The following is a 15,401-nucleotide window of genomic DNA, read 5'->3' as shown; positions in this document are numbered from 1 at the left end:
TGTGATCACAACAGAAAATTTATGCTATTTTATAGTCTGCTGACTAAGCTCATCTGTGCACCAGCTGCATTTTATCAAGGTACAATGTTTACCTTTTGAACTGGCTGATATATTTTACTTTAAATGAAGACGAGATATACATTCTTTGGCAACATTTAGAACCTTGTTCAGCACAATATCCATTTGCAGAAAGTCGTAGCCTCCAGCTGAATGGAACATCAACCCATGGCCATCAGCCCAAAAGAGGTAGGGGCGAAAAAATCCCAGAACCAGAAAAGACGCCAAGTTTATCTGATGAAGAACCAACCACGTCATGTGGTCAGATGGTTGACCTACCTGACATCACGCAACTTTTCTAGGCTATTTTTACTACTCATTGTCCTGCTAGGAAGGTTTTTCTAGTATCAAATTTAAGCTGAGTCAATGGGCAGTCAGAACTTTTAATCCTGTCTCCCTGAGCATGGAAGAAAGATTGTTATTTTCCTTTTGCAGCAACTTTAAAACTGAAACCAGTACTTAAATGATTGCAGCTTTCCTGGAAGGAAAAAAATAGGAACCCCAATTCTCATGGCACATTTTCTAGACTTCCATTAGATTTCATTCTTTCACGAGGAGCACAGCCCAAAACCACACTCATAACCCCAGAATAGAGCTGAAGGATGTACAGCAAGTCAAAAAGCTGCCAGCAAAAGGCACTGAGCTATTGTGAAAAGAAAAAGAAAACCCCTCTCGCACTATGAAACAGTATGATTATCTAGAAGAGTTAACCAGATGGACCACAACTATGAGCCATAATAGCAATCCCTATGTACAACCTAAAGCTACTCTTAAAATTGATTTATTTTATTTTTAAAGTCTGCACTGTTTTTTCCTAAAACAAATCTAGTCAGAAACTGGTGACCACCAAATGCATTTCAGGAAGCTGCTTTATTACGCCAACTTTTTGGTATCCCAAATTTTGTTGGAGCAGTGCTTAGTTTTTTCATTCCTTGGGTTCTTTTTGCCCTAAGAGCTTTCCTCTCTGCATTCTCTGTCAATATGGGGAAAGAGGTATTTTGTTGGCTTTTTTTTTTTAAACAGATGTTAAAACTCTGTATATCAAATCATTTCACCCAATTTAAGTTCCAAACACAGAACTCCTTTATTTATATTTTGAGTCAGATCACCTTTGTTTTCCTGGAGAAGCACTGCATGTAGAGGATATTGACTTGAAGCCATCAGAACACTGAGATATTCTTATCAGTAAATAATAGTCCTCCCTAGAGGAAACTAAGCACGTGCTTTTCAACTTTGAATTTGTATTTAGTTTCCAGACAGTGGTTCTCGGTACGCTCTAACTGATATATTGAAGAGCTCTTTTGCATCCATCACAATGATTTTACATCCTCCACAGCAATTTATGCGTTCTTAAGTCAATTTTCAAATTTCTGACAAGGTTCATTCCTACCTTGCAGGAAACAAGTATTTTCTTTTTATATAGAATGTATCTGAGCCCAATAATACAGAAAACAAACAAAGGTTATATAGAAATATACTTTATATGTTTTCTTGTTTAATATTGCTTAAACTAGCAGTTCCGCATAGCAAAATATATCTTCTTCTCTCACAGGTACAGTACTTGAAATAGAAACCATTTATTTCTACCTTAACATCCCTTGTGGCAAAGAAAACATTTTTTAGTCTTTTTTCCTCATTATTTTAGTATGACATTACCAGCTAACGTGATAAGTTTGAGTATAATCTTGTATATTTAGAGCACAACCGCACAAACTGTTTTAGACATTAGCGGTAATTATCAAAGGTCTAAAGCCTGTCTGGGGAGCAGGGGGAAGCTCACGCAGGAATTTCATGCACTGTTGGAAATCCCTACCAGACTGTGTTGTTTGTTTCAGAAAGCAGCTAAAAGATGTGTCTTGTACTAGGAACTTTGCCACCGCCTTTTTCCAAATAGTCTTTTAGTTCTTAGGAAAGTTGAATGCAGTTCCTCTGTGAAAAGTGGAGCACAGACAGTCTCTCAGCCTGTCTAGACATTCTGGATACTGAGTGTTTAATGTCCTGGTATAACATAGCTGGACTATAGCAGTGGAAAGTGATGAAGGCAGGAAAGACAACAGGCAGAAATTCTGGTTTAGCAGGCATAAATACACTACTGCTTTAGCTGCTCCATACTGGTAGCCTGCAAGAGGCTTGGGAACAATTGCCTAGATTATGTCAAGGAAGCTTTGTCTAGACAAATCACAACTTCTTACCACAGAGCTACACCCTTTTTTCTATACCTATTTGCTCCAAGAAGTAGTTGGAAAGTACTATTAACTAGCAAAAAAATCAACACTAAAAGTCACAGTCCAACAAGTCCAAAATGGGAAACGGGAGCTGGCTTGTTATGTTTTGCTTTTAGCCATATTCCTACATGGATGCTGTTCTTTCACATGCTCTTTTTCATTTTTTTTTCATTCTTAAACACAATTTGAAGGAACAATTCACCAAGATCTGAAAACTAGAAATAATACACAGGAAAATGTACCTCAGAGAGCAACCCAAAAATGAGGAACCTCAGTAACTGCTCTCTGAAGTGTTCAGGAGCTGCACAAATGATTGATGTACAACATTTAAGCACATTAATTAGCTGAATGAAGAAACATGAAATAGCCTTTATGACTTTAAGTGGCTGTAGAATTCAATTAAGTGGTTGACCTGCTTGGTTCTCAGGTACAAAGCAAGTACCACGTTCCATGAACATTAGCACCAAAGAATTTTTCAGCTATTGCGAAAATTGGAAGATATTCTAACTTATTCCATTTCCCTGCAGATGATTTGCATCACAACTGTACGCACCACTAAGATCTCTTGTATTAATGAGTTCAGTCTCCAATTGGATTACCAGCTACCACAAGGTATATGCCTTCAGGCTCATTTTATGTAACAAAGATCACTTAAACAACATGAAACATGAAGCGTTGGATTGCTGGGACACAGCTTATACACAGGGTTCAAAGCAGACTAAAACATGAGAAAACTGGAGATACTAAGAGACTTCAAATCCAACACAAGGTGTTTGTTATAACCATTTCCTTGAACTTTCATTCTGTCCTTCTGTTGTTACTAATTCTAGAAAGAAAAAGGCAATGGATTTGCATTAGGTCAGGGCAGATGGGTGTCCCAAATTACAGATTTAATAAGAGCTGTATAAGGCTTCTTCCTACTAAGGGACTGTCACTCCCCAATCTGGACCATCAGTGTAACCACACCAGCTGGCTCACAACCTTCCTTGAAATACTACCTTTCTGAATCATCTCAAGTAAAGCTCATGTAAATCCTGATTCAGGAAAATAGCTTCACCTGAATTACAAAGCCAGCAGAATCAATTTCCCAGCATTTCCTGAAGTCCAAGTTACCTACTGAAGTTTTAGATACAGGCCAACTTGTACCAGGGAAGTTTTTGCCTGTTTTGTTCTCTCATTACAGTGAAGATTACTCAGATGCTTTATAGTTTGGAGTCAAATGTGGTTGAAAGAGAAAGAAATATGAAAGGAGAAGACAAATAGATGCCTAGGACACAAAGGTTTATTTTTATTGCCTATTCATCCTCTTCAGCTATTTCTGTTACCAGAGCCCACTAGTATTTTGGCCTATTACTCTTGAAGTATGATCAATACCCAAGTGTAGGTGTAGATGTGAATCATTAGTACAGTAGTTTGGCAGCCATTGAGTTCTTGGATTTAGGATTTGATACTAAGAGCAAGGCCACCTTCAGATCATTCAAGGAAGGGAGTTAAGTCTCCTGAAGAGCCCTTGGGCAATTGTGTCCTGCATGAAATTAAAAATGCTAGAAAATACTCATTCAAGTTTCTTCAGCAGATATTGTATAGAGAGCTTTTGAATACTAAAAATCTGCACATCCTGAAGAAGAATGTTCCTTGGGATCCCTGCAGATCATTCTATAAAATGTTGCTGGACAGTAGCAGACAAGTGTTTTGCATAGGCAGAATTTTGAAAAGACTTGTTTCTTAAAATAATAGAAATTTCAGGTGTAGATGACCTTAGCAACAGGAAGAATAATCATACGAAGAAGTGTGATCTTGCATCATTTACACTAGAAGTAAAAGCAAGGCAGATACCTGCAAGTACTGAGGACTGAATACTTCACAGATCCTTCAATCCTATAATGTTTATCCCAATTCAGTCATGTTTACTGTCAGTTGATGCTTTGGCAACAGAACAAGCGCCTATGTAAATTTTTGACCTTGACTTATAGTTGGGGCTTCAGGGAGATAAATAACTCCTTGGTTTATGCCTGCACCCACAGAGCTGGTTTGCTATGGACAAGAGCTATCTACCGGGTAAACTTTGGCAAGGTAGACCAGACTTGTGCACTTCTCAGACTGTCATTAGAAGATGTAAAGTTTCATTGCTGTTCTTACATTAAGGAGTCTTAAATCAGTTCCCTTTCTGGGCTAGTTTTAAGAATAGCCCGAACAAATGTAACAGGTAGACTTTGGAACACGCCTAAATGTGAACAGCAAATTAAATGGAGATACTACTAGCTCAGTAGAAAAATTCTGATAATTTTGATAACAGGGCCAGAAAAAAATTAGGAAACCCTATCGCTTAATCAGCATGGAATCAGTAACATTCTGCATCTGCATCCTGTACACTATGAAATGTTGAGAAAACTTGTACCAAACAGGTAAATGTTATTTAATAACGGTTATTACTGAGCTGTAGGACACAACACTAATTTGTTGCCTTTCCTGACACAGAAACTTAACAAGTCTGGTGGCTGGAATATAAGAAAGAAACCTATATATCATTTTAAATTCAATTTTGAGCTAATCTGCTGGCAGGAAGAAAGAACTATCATTTCATGAATAAAAATAGCAGTCTGAAGAGTTAGTTAAATGGTAGATACCACGTGTGATGGTTACTGGTGTGGACAAAGATGATATCAAGAAATTGTCCTTTCACGATACATAGATTATGATATTGCAAAAGTAATACTATTACATTAAGAAAATGTGAAGGAATTTGTATGGAATCGCAGTGGAAGATGTTAAAAGAAAAAGAACAAAAAACTGAGGAGAAAAGATAGTGTTGAACCTTTAAAAAAAAACAGCATTAGCTAGATGATCTCTTTTCTTCAAATGACCTTCCATGAACTTTTCTCTCTACCCTGATGTCAGAAAGACATGGCATTTCTGTTTCCACTCACCCAACAAGGAAGTACTCATAAATAATGTTTTAAAATAACCTTTCCTACTTAGCACATAATTAGTGATAACTAAACTCAGTTATCTCCCATCTTGGATATGGAGCTTTCCCAGCTTTCCGGATATCTAATTAGTTTTTTATTGTGCATCATGCAATAGTCTTCTAAGTTACATCTTTACTGTAACCATTACCTGTTGTAGGTATGTCAGAGTAAAACCAACATCCAAAGAATTTCAACCTAAAGCTGCTATCAGCAAAAGCCCTTACCTCCAGAAATGTCAAAGCCGCAGCAACTTGCAAGTAGACTGGAGAAATTCAGCAGGGAGGAAGTTACGGGCATGAGAGCAATGACACAGTCCTTAATGCTGATCTCTTGTTTTTTTAGAGTGCATGAGAAGCTTTAGTTGAGATTTGAGTATTAATCAAGCTTTAATGATTTTGCCTCCTGAGTCAGGGTTGCTGAAGGTGCTCACAACACTTCAAGCGTTCAGTTGAAACAGAAGGTTTCAGTCCCTCCTTTCCCTGTGTTACCTTTATTAGTCAAGGTCTCATGTAATATATTAGTTACCCCCAGTGAGGATAAACATCCTGGTCCAGCTCCTAATTCAAAGAGAATGGATACATTTATTTTAGTGGTAATTATAAAGTGATTAATTAGGCATCATTAATTCATCACACAATGAAATTCTACAAGGAGTCCGATACTAACCTGGGGTGGATGCTTCACATACAGAAGAATTGTTTCCACAAGTTTTTTTCTTCTTGCTGTTGTCAATCTGCTGGTTTTCAAAGCCTCATCACAGTAAAAAAAGATAACAACATCTTAGTGTTACATAACAAGGAGCAAAATAACCCATGAAGTTGGTGTTTTAGGAGTTTGTATGGAACAAGTATTTCTATAGTTACACTGCTACCTGATGCACTGTCCTTAGATAGCTTAGTTTTGAGTAGGCAGATAGACCTTAAGAAGTCAACACATTTTTGAGGGGATGCACAGAAAGCTATATTTAAGTTGGGGATGCCTGTTCATAGGAAGTGTTCAGTATCAGGTTGGACAAAGCTTAGATCAAATGAAAGATGTCTCAGCAGGGCAGTTGGACTGGATGATCTCTAGGGTCTCTTCCAGTCCAAACCATTCTGTGATTCTCTGGTTTATTCCATTTAGTCATCCATCTTTCGGTTATTCCTCACGTTACTAACAGAAAGACTAACGTGGTGTAAGGACAATACAGGAATGAAACAGCAAAGGGACCAGCACAAATGGGATGGTACTGCAAAGGAAAACAAAGGTGCTCACCTGTCTCTAAGGATCACAGGATCCACAATGGAGGGATCTCCAACCAGAGATCCTTCCCCAGTGGCAGTCAGCCCTTAAATGGGGTCTAAGACAGATGCAGACAGACTCCATCTCTTCTGGCCACACAGCTGGACTGCCTTCACCAGTGTTCCTAGGGCTGACTCAGTCCTTTCCCCAGGTGCTCAATCAGTGTTTCAGGCTGTGACTCAGCAGATGCTACACACCTCATTAACTGGAAGAGAAAGAAATGCTAGAGTCAGAGCATGTCTTGTTTTCATCTCAGTTGCAAATTCACTGTAAAACAACCCCACAGCATTCCATATTGTTGTCAGCACTGATAGAGCGGCACCATGTGAATTGCAATGTTTTCTAGTACAGATGTGGTTGGAGTGATTTGCAAATACAATAAGCTGAAATCTTCCTCCTTTGTGTGCAGTAGCCACAGCTAGGATGACATTAAGGAAGTCCTGCAGGCAATAGGTGGGTGTGGAGAGCGGTGGTGTATTTACCTGCAGTGTAAACACTGCAGTAAATTTGCAGCCCTTTTACAAGTAAGAAGTCTGATGCACAGGAAAGGATCAGGATTGGTGAGCCAACAGCTTTGAATGCAGCTGCAGCTGTAGACAATCAGAGATAAGCAGTAGTGAGTCACCGTATGGGATGTTAGTGGGAGATCTGGGGATGTAATCCTATAAGACTCATCTCTTCTGCAGTGCATTTTTGCATTTCCTTCTGCACCTGTGTTAAATAGATGCCTTTAAATAGTGATATTTGTTTTTTTTTTTTGTTTTTCTTCTTTCTTCTAAGGAAGTAGAAAATGGATCTAAGTGTGTACACCATAGAATTCTAGGGAGAGCTGATTCAACATCTATTCCACTTAAAGGTTGTGCCTGCAACATCATTTTCCTTTCCTCGGTGAATTTTTCTTGCTGTGGAGTGGAAATAGCCATTTCTAAATGAAGTGTTCATCTGTATGCAGAAGGTGCAATTACTGACAATACAGGCTGTGTTGTACTTCGACTTGAAAGTTAGAAATAGCTCCTTGTAAAGATCTTAATTTTGCTGCTGGCCTATGAATATAGTTTCAGGGATGGGGAACTGAGAATATGTGGGTATAAATAAGTAATTTAGCAGTCTGTGACACTTCAAGGATGTCATTAGTAACGTTCCATGTATGATAGCTTTTTAGGTGATAGAATGTCCAGCTGAAGTGGGGTAAATAGCCATAGAAGCCATTCGTTGAAGATAGAAACAGCACTATTAATGTCTTTTCAATTCCAGCAAAAGATGGAAGATGCAGTGATTTCAAAATCATGGAAATAGCTTTTCTCATTGCTTGAAAGGATAGAAGAAAACTGATTTTTTTGTATCAGCCTCAAGCACTTCAGACACAGGATGCTGAGGTGGGAGGTGGGCTGAGAGGGGAGAAGCACCCACAGAGCAAGAGGAAATAGTTTCCAATGCCTGAGACGTGGCAGGGACTGCACAGAAATTGCAAGAGCTGGAGTGAGTTTGAGTTGGGTTGTGCAGAGAGGGGTACGGCTGAGCTGTTGGGTTTGTGGGTCTGACGCTTGGCTCTGAGTCCCCACAGCTCTGGAAATCTGGGGGAAGAAAGCATCTGCCCAAACAAATGGTGATTTGTTTGTTTAGTAGGGAGAAGCTGTAGAGGCAGTGAAGTGCGGTACCGGGATTCCTCCTGATCTCTTGATTTTGAAACATTTCACTTGGATTTCGTTTAGTATTCTCCAAGCTTGACAACATCAGCTCTGTTTTGGTGTTGCCTGTCTCTGAGTGCTGCTGCTGAGCTCAGGGAAGATGACTTCTCTGGCACCTTAGATTAAATTGAGAGGAGGCTTCCTTCTCCATTTGCTTCAGAAGATGCATCCATCCATATTGCCCTTTATCCTTTCTTTCTACAGATTACGATATTTAAAGTCTTCAGTTCAAGTATTTACATGAATAGTGGTCAAGGATGTAGAGGAGGTACTGCTTTGAAAGGGGGATGATTATTGATTGGTCTGACTCCTGCAAAGGCTTCTGAGGCAGGAAGAAATCCTACTGCAATGTGATATGATAGAGCACAGAGCGTTTACAAGCTGGTCTCTGTATCTTCAGAGCTTAGGCCCCAGCACAGCACCACTGCTTTAAGTTCTGCTGCAGCTGGAGGCTGAGCTGATTTATCTGCATGCTGAGCACTCAGCGCTCTTGCTGTTTCCAGCTCCATGAGGAGATGGATGGATGGTGAAAAGAAGGAAGCAAAGAAGATGCTGGGAGGTACGGTGCAGAGCTGGGCAGAGGGCCTGATGGCTTTGCTTGGCATCTGGGAACTGACAGCTGGAACTTACACCTAAACATTAATGACATGAGTTCTGAGCTATGCTGGAACTTTATGCTGGTGTCATCGCTTTGTGAGGTGATGACACCAGATTCATTTGGAACAAATAAAACAATACTTGATTCTTAATACTCTGAAGTATTCTCGTTTTCATAGCACTCTATGATAAATTCCCAAGCTTAGCCAGTTGCAATCACGTAACTCAGCCTTTTTGGCATATTTTATGGTTTGTTGCACATTAATGTAATCTACTTAAGTGTATAATTCAGTAATAATCTCAAATTACTCTTTGGCTAAACAAGAGGGAATCTAATAAAACTATAAAGACTTTTGATATGAGTAATACTTATTTTGTTGCCCTCGTAACTGCTTTTTATACTTGTTATTCATGAAGTGCTCCACACTTTTGTGTCGTTTTGCTCATTCTGCAGGTTTTCGCTCAGTGGTTGCATTACCTTCAAATGAAGGGCTCATTTTGCTCAAATGCGATGCATTTTAATTCTGCAAGTTCCATGGAACGCATCTCTGTGCACCCTCAGTCTGCTGCCGAGGTGGTGCCGGGCAGCTCTGGGTTCTTACTAAGAGTTATACCTTGTGAAATATTCTAACACTCCTTGTTGTTCTCTTTCTTTAATTAACTTCTCTTGTACCAGAAGTTATTTGTTCCACTGAAAAATAGGGGAATGTGCTGGGCTGGCACTTCTGAGTTATTGCTCTCACCTCACAATCTATTTTTCACAAAGTGCGCTATTCAAATTTGCTTTCCAGCATTAGATGAGAGATCATTAACCTGCCCTATTGAAAGCAGGCATTCCAGCAGAGAGCAGGAGTTCAAAAGAGCTGCTTTGCTTGATATCAGGATGGAAAATACCTTAAAACTCAGTCTCAGTGTTACTACTCAGGCCAAGCAGAACAAGAAGGAATTGAGATGAACCAGTGCATAATGAGACTGTGCTTTGTGGCAGAGCCGGAGCTCTGAGTGGAGGCACGCTATGCTCAGTGCCTAACGGTGATACTGGGGGCTGTGGGACAAGGCGATCCACGTGCGGGGTGCTGTGGAGTTCGTGCCTTTAACAGCTTGCGAGGGATAAACATTCCCTTACAGCTCGGAGCTGGCAGTAAGGAAAGATGGATGCTTGGCCGCTTAGGTAACACACATCTAAACTGGAGGGAAGAAGAGGCAGTGCAGCAGCTTGCGGATCCAGTCTCGAACTGGAAGCCGTGAATCGGCTGTGCCAGCAGCACTCGGGCTCCCGGTGCTCCGCTCCCAGATCGGTGTACCCGAGCCCGGTGTCCGGGCTCCCCGGCACTGCCCCTCCGTAGGAAGAGAGCCAGGCGCGGGCAGAGCCTCGGGAAGGGGGCCGTGCCCGCAGCCCTTTTGCGGGACCGGTCCCACGGTCTTCCCGGGGACGGGCTCTGCGGCCGGCGCCGCGTCTCCGCTCCGCTGCTCGGGGGACGGCGCAGGGCCCAGGACGGGACGGGTGGCCGCGCCGCCCGGCCTCTCCCCTCTCCGCGCCGGGCAGGTGACGGCCGCCTGGGCCGTGCCGGGCGCCGAGCTCCCCTCGGCGTCCCCCCGGGACCCGGGAGCTCCGAAGGGGCCGGGCGCGGCGGCCGAGGGACGCCGGACTCTTTGCCGCGCGGCGGCCGTTCGCCCCCTCCCCGCGCGCTGCCTGGCGGAGGGAGACGGCGCGTGGCGCCGGTCGCCATGGCAGTGGGCTGCGTGGGCGGAGTGGTCGGGGCCGCAGCGCGGCGGTGAGCGAGCGCGGGAGGGAGGGAGCGCGCGCCCCCGGCCCTCCCCCGCCCCGCGGTGTTTGCGTCGCGCTGCAGCGGCGGAGCGGCCCCCGGCGCGGCCCGGCCGAGGGGCGCGGACCCACCGCGCTGAGGGAAGAGCCCCGCGCTGCCCCCGCCGCGCGCCATGGGCGGCCCGTAGGGCGGCGGAGCGGGCTCGGCGGCGGCGGCGGCGGCGCTGCGCGGCGGCCATGGCGGTGGCGGTGGAGACGCGGCCGGAGCTGGTGGGGAAGCGGTTCCTGTGCGTCGGCGGCGGCGAGGAGCCGGTGGAGAGCGGGCGCTGGCGGGCCGGGGTGATCCGCGCCGTCTCGCAGCGGGACTCTCACAGCCCCGACCTGGCGGTAAGCGAAGCCTGCGGGGCCGAGGCGGGGGGGCGGCCGGGCCGGGCCCGGAGTGACACAGCCCCGCGGCGGGAGGGCGGGTGGCGCCGGGCCCCGCCGGGCGCTCGGGGAACTGGGCCGAGCGCGGGGAGCTCCGCACGGGGCTCGGCCGGGCCGAGGGGACGCGGCGGCGAGGAGGGCCGCGGGTATGTCATTGTTTCCGCTCCTTTTATGTCCGCTGTCACTGCGCGCTTCGAGGCGCGAGTACGGGCGCGGGGGGCCGGACCGCGGCGGGGGGCACGGCCGCTTTTCCCGGGGGCAGCCGCGGAACGCGCGGTTGGTGAGGCGGAGCCGTGCTGTGCCGTGCTGTGCCGTGCGGGCTGCGGCGCGCGGGGCCGTCTCGTTCCCCGCTTTTGTGTCGCTCGGCGCTTCTGGAAGCGCGGTTGCACGCACCGCTGCGGTCCGCGGGCTGCGGACGAGATCGGGGTGCTGCGTGTGCCGGGGGCGGCGGGAGGCGCGGCGCTGCTGTTGGTGTGGGGTCGTCGGGCGAATGGCCCCGGGGGTTCCGGGCCGCCGCCGCTCCGTGTGCCGGACAGGGCTCGTCGTGGGGCTCCGGCTTCCACACGGCCCGGGCTTTGGGCTTTGTTTGGAACACAGAATGTGTGCAACACCTGAAACGCTGCTGCTTTTCTGGACTATGCTGTGGGTTGTTGGTTGTTTCCTCGCTCTCCAGGTGTAACTCATGTTGCCCGTGGCCATCAGTGCGGTGCCCCGTGTCTCAGCTTTGGCTCTGTGAGTGTGGCTCGCAATACTTTGTAGAGCCTGCTCTAGCGTTCACACAGGGCAGGATTTCCCACGGCCCATATACAATAATGGAAGAGCTTAATAGCGGGCAGGGAGTTATTTGCTGGTATCTGTAAAGCAGAGCCGTAATTTGTGAGCTCAATGGGTAGAGGTGCCGTAAGGAGGGCTGAAACGAAGGGCACTCAGCCAGAGCATTTAGGGACTCTGCCTCTTACTCAGCAGGTATCAGGTACCGCACTGCTGCCCACTGTGTGTGTGTGCTGCTCTTGCAAACTTTGGTGGCCCGGTGTTCTCTTCCAGCGCTCTTCCCCTACCAGCTGGTACCAGGCCTCTGGACAGTCGCAGGGCACAGCGTGTGGCTATCTTGTTTCCTGTTCTCTGTCCCCAAGGCAGGAGCAGGTACAAATCACAAAGAGTGGAGGAAGCTGCGATGAGGCTTCTGTTGACAACAGGTGGTTTCCTGGGTCAGGCTGTCCTTCTGCACTGGTAATTAATCTCTCTCTAGTTGATATTTGTCAGTGTGAGCAGCTTCTTCCCCTGCTCCCCTGTGAAGAACAGTGGCATTTTCCTGTCAGGCCTGGTTCCACGTGTAATGCCTGTAAGAGCTGCTCCAAGGCATCCGTGGCTTCTGTTTTTAGGTGGCCATCCCTGTGAGCAGCTCCAGACCCTTCTGCTGCTCATCACTGGAGTGAAGTGGTAATTCCTGCTGGCAGTTTTTATTAGTGTGCCAGTAGGCTTCTGGTCCCTCTGAGCTGGATGGCCTTGATGGAATTACAGACAGTGCCCACCTCTACAAGGAGGGCATTTCTGAGGTGTTTCCAGAGCATCTGGTACTGAATTACCTCTTCGTTCTGGCTTCATGAGCACTGCCTTTTGGTTAGCCCTGTGCGGGTATGGCGTTGTGATGGGAAATGGGGTGGGTGGTGCATAAAGATGGGGTTGGTGGCGAGAGGAAAAGCTGAGAGCTAACAGAAGCACAGGTTTAGTGTCAGCGTTTGGAAATGGGTATATATGGACTAACAGTTCTGTAAATGGGAAGAATCTTAGGGATGTGTGGGCAAACTTGGAAGCAAGTGAGGTACCTGGGTTCTCTTGGAGATGAGTGCTCTTGCTCCTAAATGCTGGAACCCTTCTTGCCTTGCTTTGGAATCCGCGCCTCTTAGTCATCCCGTGATGTGTGCAGATGTTTTAAAAAGCATACTTGCTCTGCAGGTGCAATATGCATAATTTAACCTGGTGGTTTTGTTGATGATTTTCATGGTCTGAATCGCATTGTGTTAGCTAGACCTCTTGACCTTCCATTATTGAGCATTCCTGGTGCATGAAGAGTATTTATTTAAAAGCACGCAAACAAAAAAACACAGGCTAATGAAGTTTTATTTAAATGCAGGTCTCTGTGTGTGTATATATATATATATATATATATACATTTCAGTAGCTACTGACAGAATTCAAAGTGCTTTTCTGCTTAAGTAACAGCGAGTGTTATTGGAGGTAGCCAAGAACTGTATTTCTCCTTACTGCTGAGTGTCTGGAAAAGGCTGCTTGTTGCTGTGATGGCAGCGATAAGCCAGAGCAGAGAAAGAGCCGGCCAGGAGGAAGGAGGAGGGGCAATGCCATACGATCCCCTGCTCTCTGCTGTCCTGTAGCAGTTGCTTTCTAGGGCACAGGTTGGAAAATGCCTATTGAGTCACTTCTGCCAAGATTTGATGTGGTCATGGCAGAGAGAATTTCCAATATTGCACTTAAAAAGTGTTAGTTTAGTGGAGTGCGTCTGTATATATACGTATATTTTAAATCCATTTAATTATTTTACTTTTTGGAACTACTTCAGAGTTCTGTTACCATTCATGGTTTGCAGCTGCATATTGAATATACTGACATATCCCACTGACTGCTCTCTATTATGAGGGAATGGAAGTAGGCTTTTAAATATATGACATGCAGTCCGTTCTAAAAAATATAATGTTGTGATTTGTAATCCCATGTGCTTTAGTTACTGTGTCAGTTCTGCTGTTGTGATGTCTGCACCTTGGAAGGCAAGAATTGAGTGCTTCAGGAGTCCTCACTGTCTTCTGACAGAGGTATCCTGTGATAGCGTATTGTGGCAGTAGATTATCATGGGTCAGGTATATTGCACGTACATCCTTTGTGAAACCCTAACCTTTAGGGCTTGGGGCAGATGCCTTCTTTTTATTTACAGTACAGTTTATATGCGGCAGTGGGGGGAATTGCATGGATAATTCTGATAAACCATACTTTTGTAATATTTCATCTACAGTAATTTGCTAATGAGGTACTGTTAATTCAGTCTGTCTACTGAAGCCATCTGAAGGGAATAAAGGCAAACCCTGTCTTTTGTCTGAATTTGCCCTCACAACTAAGTGAGGGTATATGGGAACTATTGAAACACAGCCCGAACCTCTGATTGATCACCTGAGGCGAGCACTGAGTCAGCCCTGGGAGCACAGGTGAGGGCAGTTCTGGTGTGTGACCAGAAGGGATGGAGCCTGGCTGCACCTTTCCTAGACCCCATTTAAGGGCTGACTGCCACGGGGGAAGGATCTCTTCCTGGAGATTGCTCCTTTTGGAGTTTTTTTGCTAGCCTAGGACATGGGTGAGTGCTTTCATTTATTTTTGGTTATCCCTTTCCGCTGTGATAATCTTTCTGGTTATGGAATCTGGAAAATACCAGCCTAACCACACCTGTCTGTGTATTTGTTGATTATACAAAGGGCAGCTCACAACTGAAGTTTGGTGATTGCAGTATGGCCTTGTCACACAGTCGCACAACTGTGCTTCTGTGTTATGCTTCTTTCCTGCCATACGTTGATTTTAGTGCTGTGTTTTGTGTGTTCCCCATTTTCCTTTCACTAAGCTACTATTTAAGGAGAAGCTGAATGTAGTATTATTTTTTTTTAATGTGTTTGAGTTATTCCGTTTCAAGATGAAATGTTTTTTCTTGTTCCCTATTTTAGAATTATATGCTTAGCAGCTCTTACTTGTTAACCTTGTAACGTACTGAAGGATGCAGGAATGTCTTCCAAAAATATTCTACAGAGTAAATAAAGAAAAATGCTTTAATGTAGTTGTGTGTAGCTTGGTGGTGGTTAGGGGCTTTAGAAATACTGCATGCTTCTCTGCTAGCATCTGGGGTAAAGATGAAGAGCAAGTTGTTGGTGAGGATCCTGTCACGTTATTTACTCCAGCTCTGGGAGATGATGCTAAAAACATGCCAGGGTTTGTCACATCACTGCTGCCTCTGGATCCAGACGGGGGATATTGTTGCAGGATGTGTGTTGCGTGAGTTCTGACTTTGGTTTGGAATGAGACAGAGAAAACAAAAAGTAACAGCAGGGATTTAGATGATTTTCAGTTGTTTCTGCTATTCTGGATGAGCGCAGAAGCCAAGCAGAGCCTTGTGCGTTATGGTGCGTATCAGCTGGGCAATCTTTTCTTGGCTCAGCAGTAAAGAAAACTTCCTGTTTCCTCTCTGTGTTTCCAATAAGATTGAGTTTGCCATCCTGTGTCTGTGAATGTCACCTCATCTGTCTCCCAGAGTTAGTGCGGTTGGTTTCCAGTTTCCTGGTAACCTCACAAAAAGATCAAATGCAGGAGCACTCCTGTGAAGCCAGCTGCGGGGCTCAGC

At 45.1% G+C, this 15,401-nt stretch overlaps 1 protein-coding gene across 4 annotated transcripts in view; it reads left to right on the top strand.

Annotated features, from left to right (window-relative positions):
• Positions 1-15,401, top strand: part of JMJD1C (jumonji domain containing 1C) — a 160,831-nt gene that overhangs the window by 4,092 nt on the left and 141,338 nt on the right. For 2 of the 4 annotated variants that reach the window (XM_072339726.1, XM_072339725.1), the window contains exon 1: positions 10,765-10,969. The exons of 1 other annotated variant lie outside the window; for it this stretch is intronic. In XM_072339726.1, the coding sequence (XP_072195827.1) occupies positions 10,820-10,969 (150 nt within the window). In that variant the 5' untranslated portion in view covers positions 10,765-10,819. Of the gene's footprint in view, positions 1-10,764; positions 10,970-15,401 lie in introns of those variants that run through there. One more of the 4 variants, XM_072339731.1, reaches the window with a different exon arrangement.

Source organism: Excalfactoria chinensis, chromosome 6, assembly GCF_039878825.1.
Source record: "Excalfactoria chinensis isolate bCotChi1 chromosome 6, bCotChi1.hap2, whole genome shotgun sequence".
Classification (NCBI taxonomy): Eukaryota; Metazoa; Chordata; class Aves; order Galliformes; family Phasianidae; genus Excalfactoria; species Excalfactoria chinensis.
The sequence above is the reverse complement of the archived record's forward strand: the minus strand, read 5'-3'. Positions and strand labels throughout refer to the sequence as shown.